Raw genomic sequence first — 18,934 nt, 5'->3', positions numbered from 1 at the left:
TCTGTCAATGAGAGTTTGGTACTGAGTCTTCTAAAAAGGTGGCTGTAAAAACCAGACTCTCTTGCCCCCGTAGCAAAATCTGACATTTTTAAGCCAACACACCTGTGTGACATAAGCCACAATTCCAGGGTAAGAATACATTTTTTCCCATCCACATTCATTGCATCCATTTCCTAGCAATGGTCTATTGCTGAATACCATAGGCATCTCTACTCAAACATTTAAGACAAATCATCTCAGGCGATTTCAAATTAAAAGCTTGTAAAATATGTAACCTCTCCTAGATTTTGCAATTAATAGGGTATGTCTGCAATTAGCCTGACTTACAGAAGGCTGCTACAATGTTGTCATTAAAAGATGTTTTGTGAAAGTGCTCCTGTTATTATGGAGGCTCAGGAGACCAATCCCTCCTAGAGGGCAAACAGTGTAGTGGTAGAAAACAACAGCCATAAATCACATTGTCAGGCAGCTGAGAGAACAGGAGGAAAAACACAGGCACATGAAGACCATTCACTGTAGACACAGCACAGCAGAGTCCTAGTCAGGATTTACTGAACCTGTAATTAATTAAAATTTCCTTCAAGCCAAATCTTTATTAAACAAGAATTTGTGCTGACAAAGAAGCAAAAACATAGAAAGGCAATTCATCACCAACCACTTCCCCCATTTCAGGTTAAGGTAATGTAAGGTTTGCCACAAGTCTGTTAAATTCAGTAAAAGCAAAGGGATTTGAAGGGCTCTGTGGAACCCAAGTACTGTTCAACAATGTATAAGCTTGTTCAAAGTTATGCTCTAAGAATGCATCTGCTCCAGCAGTCCTTCCACATTTAACTTCATATTTGCCTATTTCTACCCAGGAACTGACTGACATACAACACCTTCCTCCTAACATTGCAGGCTTCAGCTTTTAATTTTTTCTTCTCTTAAAATTCAGTTTCCACAACTACATCTTTACAGCCGTTCCAATAACTTCTTCTACAGAAAAGCTGGATGGGGTAAGACTAAGGATTATGAAGTAGCCAGATTCTAGGATTGAAAAATAGTCACGTTTTCAACTCCTATAATCAGATTAAATTAGGATGGCAGCAAAGTGAATGGGTGCACTGGTGAAAATCAGATCAATACCATAAAGGCTTGAATTTCTGTAATGAGAGACACGAAGTTGTTCAAGAAAACCAAGAAGAAAAATTGCTTGGGATGCTAATTCCTTTTCTACTGGGAGTGTATCCTTATGACATTAAGGCTTTTTATCAGTGTGTTTGTGTTTCGAATCTCTTTCCAACACCCTCCTCAATATACTGTATAATGGAGAGATCCTGGGCAATGACGATAACAGCATTTACTAAACTCTACAGTGTAAAAGGGTTGGTAGAAGGTGTGCTATTATGAAATCTCTTTTGCCAAGAAAAAAAAAGGGCTGAAGAAATTTTGCAGATGTTAGTTTAATCTCAACTCTATTTTAGAGAGAAGGCTATTGAGAGAAGGAACTGTTTAACTTTACATTGATTTGCCTTTTGGCAGTGGAACTGTGCTAGCCTAATGCCTTAACCCTGCACTTAATGAAGTTTCTGCAAAGGGATTTATGTTTCTGCTTCAGGAACGGTCACTAATGGGGTAAGAACAAAACAGAGGTGAAGCATTTCCCAAAGATGCGCTCTACTAAATGAAAAGTATTATTCTCCAGCGGAACACACAGTCATACAACAGTATCCTCTCTCTGCTCTTTCCCTGACCTCTGCCTTAGTGGTATCTCTTTTCTCAATCTCCTTCTACTGCTTAGCTGGTCCTCTTTGTAGTTGCTCAAATAGGAAACCTTTCATCCATATTCTGCTGGTACCCAGCTCAGAAGGACAGTGTTCACTCCTTCCCTTGTCCTCCAAAGACAACACGACCAGGCTTATATTCCCCTCCGTAGCTACACAGAACACTGGCTCCTTTTGCAAGGAGGGTGGGAAGGGGCTTCACATAATAATAAAATATACAGTTTCAACTTCAGGAATCAACACAAATGCTATTTCCAGAATTGAATAGTTAGAAGCTGCTAATGCTGCTGAATGATCAGAGAGAAGTCCAGCCAATTTTATATCTAAGGTGGCCACTGAGAGTAATGGCTTCGCAATGGGTATATTATTATTACCATCATCATAATAAAATTTATTACCCATGCTTCACCAGTAGATCCCAGGTCACAACAATATAAAATACATTATTAAAAACTGTAGCAGGGGTAACAAATGTCCAGATTTTGTTGGACTCTACCTTCCATCAGCCTCAGCCAGCAAGGTCAATTGTTAGGGATGTAGGATATTAATAGTCCAGCAATATCTGGAGGGCCACATGTTCCCCATCCCTGATTTATAAGACGCTACTGGGCAACATCCTCCATAGCCCTGGAGCAGGACAGCCTTTACAGAATTGTTTCAAGTCTCAAGATGCTCATTGATATGTTTGTGGTGCATATTTACAGGCATGTAAACAATATACTGTACTCGCATGTGCTCATAAATGTAACATGATATTTTTGTGGAGTCCACACAGCTTTCTCATCATAATCCTGAGAATCTCCACTTTCATATTTAAGTAAATTTCCTGCTCTTGTGGTTGTCCTTTGAACCACAGAGAATTTTTACAAGGGATGGGTGAAGAGCCCCCGGCTCTCCTCAGAATTCAACTCTTTGGGGTTATATCCGTGGTGGCGAAAGGAACCAACAGCTGGTGGGAGCCTCGTTTGGCCTGCCATCTAACTGTAGAATTTGGAAGTGTTCCATTCAGAAGCATCATTTCTTATTTAAGGAGCCACCCAGCTGAGTTGTTCCGTGCGGTCTAGAGGTTGGTCACTCTTGACCAGGGGAGTGAACGACTGGAGCACACGGTGTCCAGCTGTAACCAGCTGGCTAAACACTTCGAGGACAGAGTTGCTCAGCTCCACAGTGATTTAGGCATTGCTATTGTGGCAGTTCCAAGTGAGGTGTCCAATACAATGTCGAACCCAGTGTTGTGGGATCAATTCCAGTTAATGCAGCCTGATGATGTGGACAATATGCTTTCTGTGATGCACCTGACCACCTGCTCATTATATCCTTGTCCATCCGGGCTTAGTAAAGCTTAGCTGGAGTGGGGTGACTGAATGGGTCACAGGTGTAGTAAATGCATCTCTGTGTGATGGTGTGATGCCCACTGCCCTGAAAGAGGCAGTGGTGTGCCCACTTCTTAAATAGCTCACACTGGACCCAATGGTGTGTAACAACTATAGACCAGTCGCCAACACCCCTTTCTTGGCAAGGGTGGTAGAGAAGATGTTGGAAGTGGGGCAACAGCAACTCCTGTTTTGTTCTTTTGTTTGTGCTCCAAAAGGGAGATAGGGCTAGGGTCCTCCAGATGGATAGGCTTGTTTACCTTTACCTGTGATGCTCTGACTGACTTCCTTCTGTCACTAGACTGTGACGTCTTTAGGGAAGCTTACCTGCCCCTCCTTCCGCCCTTTCCATTCCTTTGTCCTCGACTGTCCGGGAGAGAGGAGACATCCCTTTATCTCTGCTTTCTCCAAGCCATGAGGCTAACTCCCGCACCTGGGCGTTATGCCTCCAACTTAGTTAGTTAGTTAGACCTAGGTATGCTTTTCTATCTACTATGTATTTCTATAAATAAAGCAGCTTTTCTTATTTTACTAAGTCTCAGTGATGCTGATGCAGGGTAAAAGTCTGCTTTCTTAAGTAAATGCACACACACGCTGGCACACTTGCATTTCAACATCTGCTGTTACTCTGCTGCTGTGGTGTTGCTTTAAATGAAATTAAGCACACAAATTACACAAAGCGCAACAGAACATAGTTGTAGAGCAACTGCAGGTGCTCCTGAATGAGACTGATTATCTAGATCCATCACAATCTGGATTCAGACCTGGTTTCAGAACAGAATAAGCCTTGGTCACCCTGATGGATGACCTTTATCATGAGAGAGGGGGAGTGCAACCCTCTTACTTCTGCTCCATCTCCCAGCAGCATTTGATACCACTGACCATGGTATTCTCCTGGACCGACTCAATGGGATGGGTATTGGAGGCACTGTATTACAGTGATTCTGCTCTTACCTTCAGGGTCACATCCAGAGAGTAACACTGGGTGAATGTTCCTCGGCCCCCTGGCACTTAGAATCATAGAATAGTAGAGTTGGAAGGGGCCTATAAGGCCATCAAGTCCAACCTCCTGCTCAATGCAGGAATCCAAATCAAAGCATTCCCGACAGATGGCTGTTCAGCTGCCTCTTGAATGCCTCCAGTGTCGGAGAGCCCACCACCTCTCTAGGCAATTGGTTCCATTGTTGTATGGCTCTAACAGTTAGGAAGTTTTTCCTGATGTCCTGTTGAAATCTGGCTTCCTGCAACTTTTTGGGGAGAAGAAATTGAGGAGTTCTGCCTTTTCTTTGTCACCTGTTATCATTTTGACATCTTCATTGAGTAGTTGTGCCACCATTTCTTTTCTCTGTCTTTTACTATGGACGTACCTGAAGAAAGCTTGTGCTATGGGATTCTGCAGAGTACTACTCTCTCCCCAATGCTATTTAACATCTATATGAAGAAATTAGGAGCAGTCATTAGGAGGTTTAGAGCAAGGTGTAAGCAGTATGCTGATGACCCACAGCTCTACTTCTCCGTAACATCTGAATCAGAAGGGCCTGTGAATGCTCTGGATTGGTGTCTGAATGCTGTAGTGGACTGGATGAGGGCCAATAAACTGTGCTTGAATCCTGGGAAGATGCAGCCTCTTTGGATAGGTGGTTCTCATATCTGGGAGATGGACAAATTACCTGTTATGGATGGGGTCACGCTCTCTCTGAAGGATCAGGTCTGTAGCCTAAGGGTACTCCTGGATTCATCTTTGTCTCTAGAGGCTCTGTGTCTAGGAGTGCCTTTTACCAGTTTTATCTGGTTGGTTAGCTATGGTCTTTCCTGGACAGGGATAGCATGACCTGTGTAGTCCATGCGTTGGTAACCTTGAGGTTGGATTACTGCAATGTGCTCTATGGGGCTGCCCTTGGCCCTGGTTCAGATGCTTCAGCTGGTGCAAAATGTGGTGGCCAGACTACTGATGGGGTGACATGGCCGACCACATGTGACACCACTTTTAACAAATCTGCGCTGGCTGCCCATCCACTACCAAGCTAGGTTCAAGGTCTTTCTATTAATTTACAGAGGACTGAACAACTTAGGTCCAGAGTATCTTAGGGACCAACTGAACCCTTATATCCTAGCTTGATCACTCAGCTCATCTGCAGCAGTGGCTCTCATCATCCTCTGAAACTGGTGAGGCTCATTTAACATCAACACAAAATCAAGCCTTCGGTATCATTTGCCCAGTTCTCTGGAATGCTCTGCCAACAGAGATACAGCAGATGCCTTCTGTTTTATCTTTTCAACACTTGCTGAAAACCTTTCTGTTTCCCCAGGCTTATGCAGGAAATTAAGAAGATACGTTTTTTCAACAGCTGATTTTTTTAATTGTATTTTTAATGTTTTTATTGTATGTTTGCTTGTTTTAACCTGTAAACCGCGTTGATGTTTTTAACAAAATAGTGGTATACAAATATATTTATAAATATATAAGTAAAATAAAAAAACTACAATTCCCATGATTGCTGCAGGAAATTATGCTTCACTACAAATTCTGGAATTGGTTAGTTGGCCAGCTGGCTGACCAGCCCACCTGTCTGGTATTAAGCTTGGCTCACTCCCACTGGCAGCTATCCTCATAGCAGTAAGGTTCTTTTCTTTTTTTACTTGCAAAAGGTAGTGGAAAAGGCAGGGAAGGAAAGAAGACATAGGATGTGTGTGTCTAAATCAGTAAGCACTTCACTATTACAAGATCTGATCTAGACTGGTAGGAGTCAAACATTTTCAAGAGGCAAGTATGTGTCCTGATCCCATTCAAATATCTGACACATCCCTAATTCTAACTTCTGGTAATGTAGGGTTGTTTTCACCCAGGATGAAGGCTAGGAGGTGAAGGGCTTTAAGTTTTCCCTCTATATGCTTATGTTAAAGTCCTGCATAACTTATGAGGAACCACGAATAAACAAAAATATTGTGCTGTGATGCATTCAGAAAGATATAGGGAGATTTACAAATTGAAGAGATCACATGGTTTTCTATAGCTTTAAGCAGAATTTAGTAATGGAAATACCTTTGTGCGTGCATTTCAGTACTTCCTGAGTAAGAAAGGTTCCTTGGAGATGACACCAGTTAGCTAGACTTCAGAAAACTACTAGCACAATTTTTCACAATTTGTATATATTGCAGTTCTATCGATTCACACAACACTCTAGCACAAATGTGGAGGTCCTGGAGAGGAGACTGCAGCAGCAGCCCAGTTATTTTGCAAGTGTGCTGTGCTGAGTTAGGCCATGATTTGGTTTAGCATGCTGTTCAAATCTGGGCTAGATCTCTCCAGACTAGTAAATAATTGAAACAATTAGTCTCAATAAATTTGTGATGTATAATAGAATAGGATTATAGAAACATCACCCCATGCTGATCGCTGTATGTAACAATGATTCTCAATATTAGAGCAGAGCTTTCCCTGTCAAGAGCTGGGAATATTCTTGCTCTTGCAATCAGACAGGCGCCTACAATTTAGTGCTTCTGACACCTCCTTAAAACTTTTCTGCTTACTTATCCAGAATGTTGAGATCAGTTACACATGCCGTATCACTGTAATCCTGGGCTTCTTTTGGGAGGAAGGGCAGGATATAAATTTAATAAATAAAAATTATAAATAAAAATGGTTTTATATTTTCATTTTGTATATACTACTTCGAGATTTTCTTGAATATTAAGTCCGTTACAAGCATTCTAAATAATTAAATAAATATATGATGGTCAAGAGATGGGTGAAGAGAATTCAACTCTTTTGGGTCATATATTGCCTCTGTAATAGTGTCCAAAAACGCACAGATTAGCAGTCAAGATTGTACTGATGCAAGTTTCCTATGAGGTTCACCTACATAAGTGCTCCCTGAAGCCCAAGACAGAAAGATTACTATAAAGCATGCAAGGAGCATGGGAACTATGAGATCAGCTGCACAACCCAGTTGCACAGGGAACATGATGGGAAGGACAACCTAACCAACCACCAATCTAAGGGCTGAAGCATAGAAAGCACATAACCATGTATAACAAAAGCCAGAACAATTCAGAGTGGAGAAGTAGCAGGCAGGGGGAGAAAATAAATGAAAACAGTTTTTTCTAAAAAAAGAAAAGAGCATAGCCAAGCACAAAGCAGAACAAGCAACAGCATTAACAATGGAAAATAATCTAGCCTCCAAAAAGCACATTGAACCTCCAGTGTGTTATCTTGTGTGTGAAATTCCAGAAAGGAAGGAGCCATATACACAGCCTGTGAAAGGGCATTCCCACAGTTCCAACACAGCAACTGAGAGAGGAACATTGGATGTACCTTGAATGTTCATTCTCTTCAGTGGATGGAGTTCTCTGTGAGCGGGTTACTCCTCCCACTTGCTCTGGAGGCAAGAGTAGGCAAACGACTGGTGGCACTATGCAACAAAATACATCTGCTAATCCAACCGAACTTTCCCTCCCTTTCTTCTCTCTGCGTGCCCTCCCCAAATCTGCTGCGGAGGGTTGGGAAAACCTCCAGAAAAGATATAGGACATGTGGGGAAAGGAGAGGGAGGGGAAGTCCCATTGCACAGCCCACAGTCCTTTATGCTAGTAGAACTACTTCATTGGATATCACCTACAGTGTAAGGGTGAGCAACTTTTTTTGCCCCAAGGGCCATATGCAGGAGTGGGTTGACACATGCGCGCACATGCACACGCACACACACACACACCCCACATAGACATCCCCTCACTCGCACACACTTTAAAAGTATAATTTTCCACCTCTCCTTTCATTCCGATTGCAAGCGTACAAGTCTCCCCACCTTCCCTCCTCCAACTTGCCTGTTTTTTAAATTTGGCCAAAAAGTGTTTGGCTTCACAAGGCAGAGCTGTCACTTCAACAACTTAGGTTCTCTGATCAGTACTTAGAGCATCATTTGCTGCAGGTGACCATAAAGGTTGCTATGTACAGCACTCAGCAGTACCTGGCACATCAATGGAAACCGGAAGAACGAAGTCAGCAAGATCAGTGGCAAGGTCAGCAAGTACAGCACTGCACTGCACTGCAAATAAACTAGAAAAGTAACTAATGGGCAGTGGTGCAGTGGCTAACAGACTTAAGTGGTGGCAGCACTATCAAATATGGTAGCAATTGCAACAGTGGTGGTAACAGCACTGGGGATAATTTTGACACCAACTTCAGCAGTAGTGGGCAACCAGCGAGTCACAGACAACAAAGGTAAGGACAATATACAGCCTATGAAATGCAAGTTGCCCACCAATGATTAGTGCCTGGTCCCATTCAGTTTTACTGTCTGATTCAGACTTCTACAGTTTCAAGTCTTAATTCAGCTCAATAAAAGAAATAGCTAACTTCTGTACAGCAAATTCTAAACATATGGGCATATTAACCTTAAAAAATGTATAAAGACAAGATAGGTCATCATTAGGACTGAAACTATTTTCAGCTATTAATCTTGGGATTCAGAGAAACCTCCTGATCTGTGTACTACAACCAGACAAATCCCAGGCAAATTTGGATAATTTCCAATCACTGAAGATAATGAGCATTCATGTTAACTCCAACCTTCCTGTCTCCCTTCAGTAGTGGAGGCTATACAGGGTGGGATGTAAAACAGCATTATGATCATCCGAGGCAGGATATCCTGCTGCAAAGAGTTCTACAGAAAACTATTCACTGCAGTCCTCAACTAGCAAAGGACACAACCAATCTATAGTCCTTAACAAAAGCAGAAATTAATGTGCAAGTAGCAACCCTTGTTGTTATATGCCTTCAAGTAGATTATGACTTATGGCAACCCTATGAATATTTTTTGGATAGATTCATAGGGTTTTCACGGTAAGAGGTATTCAGAGGTGGTTTTCCATTGCCTTCCTCTAAGCCTAAAGCACCTGGTATTCCCAGGTGGTCTTCCATCCAAGTACCATCCAGGCCTGACCCTGCTTAGCTTCCGAGATCAGATGAGGTTGGGCGTGTTCAGGGTAGCATGGTCGTAGGCAGTAACCCTTAAAGTACCTAAAAAAAAAAGTTAGTTCTGAAGGTGGTCTTTGAGCATAATAAAACCTAAAGCACAGGTGCCAAGCCTTCTCAACTGTGTTTGTCCTTAATGCCATGGGGGCAGGACTTGACTTTCACTGGTGCTGAATCTCTGCAATTCAATACATGGTTGCTCAGTGTCATACGTCACAAAGCAACAAGGAATCTTAAGGTGTTCCATAAGGAAAAATGTGTGCAGTCTCCTTGATTAAGGGTAATGTTCGGTATTGGTACCTAAACTCTCATAAAAACTTTGAAATAAATATAAACTGTTCATATAGTGAGATCCAGTGAATCGAGGAGATGTATTAAAGGTCTGAATTTACAGAATTTTGAATGAGCAGATACCTTTTTGTTGGTGTAAGAGCCGGTCTCATGTAGAATTGCAACTCTAAATGGAGGCCACCAAGTATGGAATTCTTTCACCCACTGATGCATCACAGTGGTTGGACACACAATCATTGTTGGACCCAGTCCTGCGATCCTATAGCAGACCATAAGATGATAGCGCCATGAAACAAGCAGCATGCATTAGGAGAGCCATCAGAATCATAACTGTACTGAAGTTAGAAAATAATAATGATACTGCATCACTAAGAAAATTGTGACTTCCTATAAAGGTAGTCAACTGGCATCTTGCCAGAGTAAATATTTCGATATACAATGTAATGTTGACCTAAAGGTATTATATCTCATTGAAAATTCCATAGTATGTAAACTATCAATATTAACATAAATGAGTTTGTAAGCAATCCATTTGTGCTATATAACCTTAGACACAGTATTGACCCAAAATAACTGGTGAGGCTCATCTGCAAAATGAAGCATCAATGCCTGGAATTCATTAAGAGTGTTACATGTTTAATTTTTCCTGCCCTCCAGCTCCATTGTCTCGTAAAAATTTTCCTTTGATGTCCCCCACTAAAAGAATTAAAGGAACATTGTAATTGAAATGTCATTAATAATTCACAGGGCCCTCCTCCACAGCAATACATCCAATGAAATATTAATTGAGCTCCACAGACTGACAGTCTGTGGAAGAGCACTTGCCTGTAATTTGAACCACGAGTCCTGATCTTGCTATAGCTCAGACCTGCCAAGAAAGCAATTATCTGGATGGTCTTGCCCAATCCCATCTCGTCTCCCAGAATTCCTCCCACCTGCTGGCAGTGCAATTCCCAGAGCCACCTAACACCTGTCTGCTGGTACCTACAAATAAGAAGGCAAAATAAGATGGCAAATAAAGATCATAACAGAAAGAACTCATGAATTAGTCATTTATAATGTTCTAAAGCCAGGTAGCAAAACATGCTGCATGCGTTTTACATGAGGGCTGTATTTGCATGCCATGCATTTTTTATGCCCTTAGACATTAGATGTGATAAATTCATTCTTCATGCAATGTTAAGAGTACTTCTAATTAAACCAAGACATGATAACGAGAGGGTATTTTATTTCATTTTGGATAAAGAGCAGCCTCTTAAGGTTCTTCAGACCAATAAGAGAATAACAATTGTTTCTGCAGTCCAATGTATAGGAGGATTGTTAAAATGTAACTGAACATGTCAGAACAGAGACCTAGTAACCAAACAGTTAGTGCTGAAAGGAATAAACAGCAAACAGTTTTTTCCAAACTTAGAAGAGAGAAGTTTTAAAAATAAATAAATAATGGCATTAATGGCAAGATATCAGACTGTTCCTGCTAAACTGCACAAGTTACAAATCCCAGAACATAATTTCTATAGAGAGATGGGCTATGTTTTGGGCACAGTTCACCAAAAACTTCTCTTGAGTAAGCACTATTGAAATAAATGCTACCTGTTAAACAGTTAAAAGGATTAATGGGGAGTATTGACCTTCAAGCAATAAATTAGGAGGGATGAGTAAATACAAACAACTTTGTAGGTTAGAACAGATAAGGAGTACAAAAACAATGGCTGTAAACTGGCTACTAGGAAGTTTAGATTGGAGAATTATGGGTGGTTTTCAACCAAGAATGTAAAATTCTGCCTTGTCTCACAGGAAGAGACGTTTTGTGGCAAGAAAGGATCTCATTTGCTTAGAGGAACAGTTGGATAAATTTATGAAGGATGACTGTATAATTTCATCTCACGCCTCAGTTAAAAGGCCAGTGGAGTCAGAAAGAGTTTACTGTCCCCCAAAAGCACCGCAATTGAAAGGAGGAAGAATTTTCCACCAGGTTTGATTAGTGAGAGACCCCTAGGGGTTTTCTGCCATCTGTAATGTGTGGACAATGTCTGGCTCACTTGCATCAAACTATCTTTAGAGCTTTAGGCAGTTTACACAAATTTTATGAGAGATGGTCTTAATTTTTGTTTTAAAAAAGAATTAATCTCTTATCACCTCCTCTCATTCAAGGAATCAAGTTCTTCAGCTCAACTGGAAAGCCTATTGCTTATTGCAAACCATTGTCCTCATTCTCCCATTTGCAACTGTAAGCATGCCTTTACTCATGCCCCACAAAAGGCTTGTTTCTTAACCCTTTCACATCACTTTCCCCCAGGAATTTTAAATATATATTTTAAAAAAGCATTTCTTCATATGGGGGAAATGTACAACACTGAGCAGCCAGGAGCAATTGCTGGAAGTGCAGGTAGGTGTGGTAGAATCTTTCCTGACTCTGACTCTGACAATGACAAGAGTTCTTGCTAAGAGTGAACAAGCCACAGGAATCCTTGTTCATTTCATTCTCTGCAGCACACCCTCATCTAGAAGTTAACTGTCAAAAGGAAGAGATAGAAGGACCAAGCTCAGCATTATAGGAAGGGGTGTTGCCAATCCTTTCTTACATACCAGATCATATACAGGGTCTTCCCGATGTCTATCATTCTATGAAGAGCAGTACTATTCTAGAAATATTCCTGAGATGCTGGACTAAGACCCATTACCTAGGAAGTACTACTGTTTGACTTTAGGAGTGGAAGCCAGAACTAGAAAGGGTTTCAGGACTGACCAGGACACTTCTTAGAAAACACAAAGATGGCTCATAGAAGGAGAGTAATATGCAATATACTGAAATCATGCTAGATGTGTTGGACTCTCTTAAATGCAAACATTACTGAAGAGACTGACTGCTCAAAGGGTGTGTGTGTCATAACAACCATTTCCTCGGGATCACAGTATGCAGGGAGGTTAAAATCTTCTCTTCTCAGCTGTGATGAGGGCGGGAGGGCTGTGTGCCTCCTACAAGAATGTGGGGTGACTACACCTACTGCTGGCAAGCTGCCCCCAGACAATGGATGAAGAGTGAATGAGCCCCTTGGGCCAAAAAAGTTAGCCATCTGAGGTCTACATTGACTGGTTGTGTGTCTCCATCATTTCAGGCATGGGTCTTTCCCAGCCCTTTATGGAGATGCCAAGAATTGAACCTGGAACCTTCTGCGCCCAAAGCATGTACTCAACGCAGAGATATGGCTCCTCCATTCTAGCTCTGGATGCACGTAAAAGCCTGAAAATGAATGGGCTAAGTTTTCTGATTTTTAAAAAAAGTCTAAATGGACATAAACAAGTCTTGGCCCCTCCCCATGGTTTCTTGCAGCTCTCTACGTAATATGATTTAACTGCATGCAATATAGCTTATTTCTTATTATTTTCAAAGACACTGTAGGCTACAAATGGTGGAGATTTTTATTCTATTTATTTTTGATTGATGAATAGAAGGCCTGAGAACTGACCAGGTGGGAGATGGATGCGATGCTTTCAACTCCCCAATTTCTAGTCTTTCTTCTCCAAATTTACCCTTAAACTGCAAAATGTGGAAACTGAGCTTTCAAGGTCCTTACAAAGAGCCTCAGGACCTCAGGCTGTCATTCAACCTCACTGAAAACAACAAACCCTAGAGAGAAAAAAAGGTTTCAGAAGACTTGCTGAGAAAAATTAAGACCCAGAAACAAACTCATTTGCGATTTGATCAATCTGCCTCAGGATTCATCACTGCCATCTTTGTGCTCCAGTGTGGTCAGAACAGCCTCGAATGCTTACTGATGGCAAGCTCCCTTTCTGCTGGGGAGATCTCATTTTTTTAAATTGTGCATCAGACAAATCATTCAGCTAAATTGATCTTCTTAACCACTCAGGAAGTTTTGCCAGCTGACTCATGTTTGCATGGGGATACCCTTCATTAGGGACAGTTATTATGCCAAGACTCATTTTTAGTTTCCTGTCTTGGTTGAATTCCCTTTGGATTTCCTTAATCATAGATCCGTTTTTAGATTATGGTCGCAGCAGCATAACACACTACAAGTCCACTAGCAGTTGATGAGGAACCCATTAACTGAGCTGTCAAATTCTAGGGATGCATTAAATACTGCTCAAAATACCATGCTCAACCAAGTGTTATCATGAGATAACTTAGAAGCTACTGTTTGAATCACTTAATAAACTGACAGAATGGGAACACTAATGGCTTGAATGGGTTGATCTCTCTGCTTTAAGCACTGATTCTGTTTCTGTAGGATGGACTAATGCCCTACCCAATTTGACAACACCACCACCCAACCTTATAATGACAATGAGCATTTAGTTCTTTAGTCAGCTACAGAATGCCACTGTATACTCTTAGCTATTCAGTTTATTTTAATTTCTTCAGTTTATACGGATATACAACTAAACCATTACAAGAATGCATAACAATGAATTGTTGCTAGCTACTTTATATACATACTTGAAAAGCTTCTTGAAAAGAACCCCTGGAACTCTAAAACCCTCAGCAAATTCAGCATCACTATCATCAGAATCTTCCCCGGCATTCTGTTGTTCCCTTTTGTCTTTTAGTTGTTGCTTGTGCCACCTCCTGAAATTAGAGTAAGAATCACCATTTAATTACCAACGGTAGCAGACCTGACACAATTTAGGTGGCTAGAAGAAGAAATCTGAAAAGCAGCTATTATGGTCCAACAGACAATGTATTGGATTTTGACATAAAAAACCTTTGCTCACATTCCAGCTGAACTATATACTCTGTGCTTATACCTTGGGCAAGGTAAATCACTCTCTGACTGACATCCCCACAGCAGGGATGCAAAGAAGTGAGAAAGATAGTAAAGCACTCTATACAGTACAGCCCCACAAATGAAAGCTTCCTAGAGGCATCTGGCTGGCCACTGTGAGAACAGGATGGTGGACTAGATGGGCCTCTGTTCAAGCAGGGCTCCTTAAAATCAGAAACAGAAATAAACACATATTTATAGTCTCTGGGTACAAAATATGCTTCCAAGACACTTCACAGGGTCACTAAACCCAACACGAAATCACTGAACCCAACAAATATTCAAGACAAATTAAACGTTGGCATAGAACCTTTTACCAATCTGTTGAGCACACTGCTATACAGCCTTTAAACATTTGTTATGACAACATGCTACAACAAAAAGTTTTCAAACAACATGAGCATGCAATTTAAGGTGGCAGTACAAATCCACACAAGACAACATGAGTCAACCTGAATGGAAGGTGATCACTCCATGGCACATCTAATCCCCATCCTTACCCAAAACCTAAAACTTTTGGTATAATGCATAATCACCCCCTGTCACAGACTACTTTCCAGCAGGAAAGAGTGGGCGGGTGGAAAGAAATGCGGGAAAAACTTACTTCAAACGAACACTATTTCATGACACACAAGGGATTTTCTTGGGAAGTATGGCTATGAACAAGGCACGACTTTTCCCTTCACGATTAGAAATAAAAAATTCATCTGGAGCAGCCAGATCCAGAAGAGTTGAAAGCAATTTGAGAGCTTTTGCTTTCCATAGGCTCCCCATCACCACTTTTGGAAAAACAGGATTTTGAAAATGCTTGCAAAAGCTTGCAATGTTTGTTTGCCAAAATAGGAAGGGTGCACACAACCTGAGCAGCAACCCTTCTTTCAGATCACCTTCAACTCCTGTCTGAAGACCTATAAACTTAGTACGAGTTTCCTAAGCAGAACAAACAGCAGCACCATTTGCAAGATGTTGACAGATGTTAAATCTGAACTCGAGTTCAGATGCTGTCGAATACTCTAACCTCTAGCCCAGAGATGAGGAATCCATGTTCTTGAACGACAACTCCCATCATCTCTCATACTGGCCATGATGACTGGGGCTGATTGGAGTTGTAGTCCAACAACATTTCAATTGTCACATGTTCCCCACTCCTGCTCTATTAAGACAAATATGGTTAAGAGAAAATAAAGTTTTGCTCCAAAATTATTGGAAAGATCATCATAGGCTGACACCACGGTGAAGCAAAACTAGTGCCACTGAGCTACTGTGATATAAGGTACCTCCTTTTATGGATTATTTGTTTTGCCACCAGATATCACATGCTGGAGGGCTCTCATGCCATTCTACAGCAGTGGTTGGAACCTTTTTCAGCCCAAGGGCTGCATTCCTTGCTTGGCCAACCCTCTAGGGGATGCATAGCAGAGATGGGCATGGCCACCTACATGCATACAGCCCACTACACATACACACACACACACACATATCTCCCAGCAATTAAGCATTTTAGTGGCATGTGATTTTCCTCGAGCTTAACCCCTACCTACCCTGCTACAGTGTCAAAAAAGATTGCCTAGGCCCCCAAAGCTGGGATCTCCCCCCCCAATCCATAGTAGAGGAAAGAAGTGATGCGCCAGGCTGGATGTGGAGGCTCCAGGGGCTGCATCCAGACTATGGGCTCACCACCCATACCCTGCAGATTCAGAATCTCTCAAACAGAAGATAATTTGGATAGGGAGTCTCTTACTGAACTGGTGTCAGGAACTAACAGGCCTTGAACTCTTAGGATCTGTGTGCAGCAGCCCCATGTGGTGAGCCACCAAGATGAGGATTACAGCATCTTCCTAAGTAAAGGGCGGGGAAACTGTGGTCTTCTAGATGATGTTAGACTTCAACTCCCATCATCTCAGACAACATGGTGAATGACCAGGGATGATGGAAACTGTAGTCCTGCAACATCTGGATGGATGGACGCTCCCCCTCCCTTATCTAGGTCATGAAGTATACTTAGGCCCTAGACTATCTCTGCTCACCCAGGCTGGCCACCAGATCCTCCTGGAGATGAAGGCGTGTAAGACAGCTTCTTGCTCCAGTTAAGTCTTGCAATACAGTCCCCCTGAGCTTTAGTATCTTCTACTATCCTTTGGTCCTGGTTTGCTCATTTGTTCTGTCTCCCAGGCTGTCCTTTTGACCTGACTTTAGCTTCATCCCTCAACTCCAATTCCTGGTTCAACTCAGACCACTGCATATGGCTCAGCCCTGACCGCTTTCTGAGAGGCAAAGCAAAATTGTAGGTCATGTAAGCGAGCTGAGGTCAGTTCTGAAAAGGCAAGCAAATGGAGAAAGAAAAAGGCAAGTAATGGAGAAAGAAGCAAGTAGCAGGTCTGGTGGGGCCAAGGAAACAATGGAAAGCTTCCAGAGGTCAGGAAACAGAATAGGGAAAAGAGAAGATGGAGGAATGAAATCTGTACGCTACATGCATGAAGTGCCTGTCTGCACTTCTGTTGAAAGGGGCACTTTATACAAAGCTGGGAAATGGCAGTGAGCAATCACAGTGGCAAGGGATACAGTAAGAAAAAGATTCAGTAAAGCTTTTTGGACCCAAGGGGGCCTGTCATTCCCAAAGTGATGTAGTATGTCCAAGGAGGAGGGCTTCTGCCCAGCTCTCTTATAGCCATAGGTTTGAGTCTACTCTGGAACAGGTTCAGAGGAGGGCAACAAGGATGATCAGGGGACTGGAAACAAAGTCATATGAGGAGAGACTGAAAGAACTGGGAATGTTTAGTCCTGAGAAGAGAAGACTGAGGGGAGATATGATAGTACTCTTTGAGTACATGAAAGGTTGCCGCACAGAGGAGGGTCATCATCTCTTCTCAATCATCCCAGAGTGCAGGACACGGAATAATGGGCACAAGTTACAGGAAGCCAGATTTCGACTGATCATCAGGAAAAACTTCCTAACTGTTACAGCGGTACAACAATGGAACCAATTACCTAGGGAGGTGGTGGGTTCTCCAACACTGGAGGCCTTCAAGAGGCAGCTGGACATCCATCTGCTTTAAGTTAGATTTCTGCATTGAGCAGGGGGTTGGATTCAATGGCCTTATGGGCCCCTTCCAACTTTACTAATCTATGATTTTATCCATGACTCATCACCTCACTGGAGAAGCAGATATCTAGAAGTACTCTTAGCTGGTCTGAGGGCACTTTACTGAAGTGAAACAAGGCTGCCTTGGCCCATGTCTTGAAGAGTAACGGCCAAAGAACCATATAAATGGTGTTCTAAGTTCCTCAGGTGAAAGGTGGGATATAAATTTAACAAATGAACTTATAACATCAAGCATTTACAATATGTTGTGTTTCTTTGGGGTGGAGATTCTTTTTATGCATGGTTTACAGAAGTAGTTGTCTATCAGTTGATGCCTAACCAGAATCAGTATTTTCTGGTTTCAAAGTGTAGAATTATTATACTCTGTACTGTTTGATTTTTAAAAAATCTTGAGGAAAAAGTTATCAGGCTTATTAATCTTTTCAGAGTATTGTGGTTGAGATGCAGTGTGTTTAACGGACAGAGCATTGTACTTTGACCAGGAAGACACTGGGTGATCTAGGGCAATCTATTTCACAAGATAGTTACAAAGATGAGGGAGAGGTAAGGAATCCACATATGATGCCCCAAGCTCCTTGGAGGAATGGCAGAATAAAGATGTAGGAATATACTGGATTGGAAAGTGCTCCCCCGTTCCAAATCACAAGTGAAGCCTATGGGATTTGTAAGCTTTTGTAATTAGAGCCTTCCCCTAAGCTAGAGGGATGAAATACTTTTTGAGCTTTCTAAGGGTAAGTGTCTTTTCTGTTGTCCAAGCTCTCGAAGCAGCTGATGAGAGTTCAGATAAACAGGGCTGTGCCGGATTTCTTTCAGCACAATTGAAAGGTGGAAGAAGCAGCCACATTCCTAAGGCCTAGTTTATACAAGCAATGGTAGAACTGTACTGACGGTACCGTATCAGATTGTATCATGACTGAATGCTTCTCCTGCACATAGAAGAATTCTATGCAGAAGAGTAGAGTAGGGTGGATTATCAATTATTTTATTTAACTGGTAATTTCAAATTTTATATATTGTAGGTTTCACTTTTTAAACACAGCCCAATTAAAAATAAATCTGAATACAAATATGTTAAACCTACACTTATAATTTCTTAAAAGTGAAGATCCAGTGCATTCTCTTGGTTCAAATCTAACAAGAAACTACGGAGAACAAGCCACAGTGAGCCCTGTGCTCATGTGTTTCCTTCTCCTTTTTCACACATGCAAGGAGATTAAAATCTGACACTTTCAGTTCCTTCCTCATCACACAAACTCTGCTCCATTTAATCATAAATTAACTTGCTTTAGTGGTTAAATCAACAAATTAGTATGCATAATTTGTTTATGAAATATATGAAGCAACAATGGAAAACTTATTTTTAATCAATTATTTAAAGTTAGTATTTTTTTCTTTGCACTTTAAATCACAGATTTAAGATCAACACATCCTGCTAGCCTTTGCCCAATAAACTAATTCTGTATTTGTAGGGATTCTCTTCCATCAAGAAATTGCCACCCTGGGCTCCTACTGGAAGGGTGGGATACAAATTTAATAAATATTCAATTAAACACACCTGTAGTCTGAAGTGGCTGAACCAAGAACAGTTATTCTTAAGCTTAATTCTCACAATCAATACATTCATCTTCCTGCTCCAGTCAAGATCAG

At 41.5% G+C, this 18,934-nt stretch overlaps 1 protein-coding gene and 1 pseudogene across 4 annotated transcripts in view; both read right to left on the bottom strand.

Annotated features, from left to right (window-relative positions):
- ERCC6 (ERCC excision repair 6, chromatin remodeling factor) overlaps positions 1-18,934 on the bottom strand; it is a 76,171-nt gene that overhangs the window by 40,967 nt on the left and 16,270 nt on the right. For all 4 annotated transcript variants that reach the window (XM_061634754.1, XM_061634755.1, XM_061634753.1 and 1 more), the window contains exons 6-8: positions 13,860-13,988; positions 10,226-10,384; positions 9,524-9,659 (exon numbers count right to left, since the gene is read on the bottom strand). In XM_061634754.1, coding sequence (XP_061490738.1) covers positions 9,524-9,659; positions 10,226-10,384; positions 13,860-13,988 — 424 coding nt within the window. The remainder of the gene's footprint in view (positions 1-9,523; positions 9,660-10,225; positions 10,385-13,859; positions 13,989-18,934) is intronic.
- Positions 9,019-9,137, bottom strand: LOC133389759 (5S ribosomal RNA; annotated as a pseudogene).

This window comes from Rhineura floridana, chromosome 7, assembly GCF_030035675.1.
Source record: "Rhineura floridana isolate rRhiFlo1 chromosome 7, rRhiFlo1.hap2, whole genome shotgun sequence".
Lineage (NCBI taxonomy): Eukaryota > Metazoa > Chordata > Lepidosauria > Squamata > Rhineuridae > Rhineura > Rhineura floridana.
This window is presented reverse-complemented; position numbering and strand designations above follow the sequence as displayed.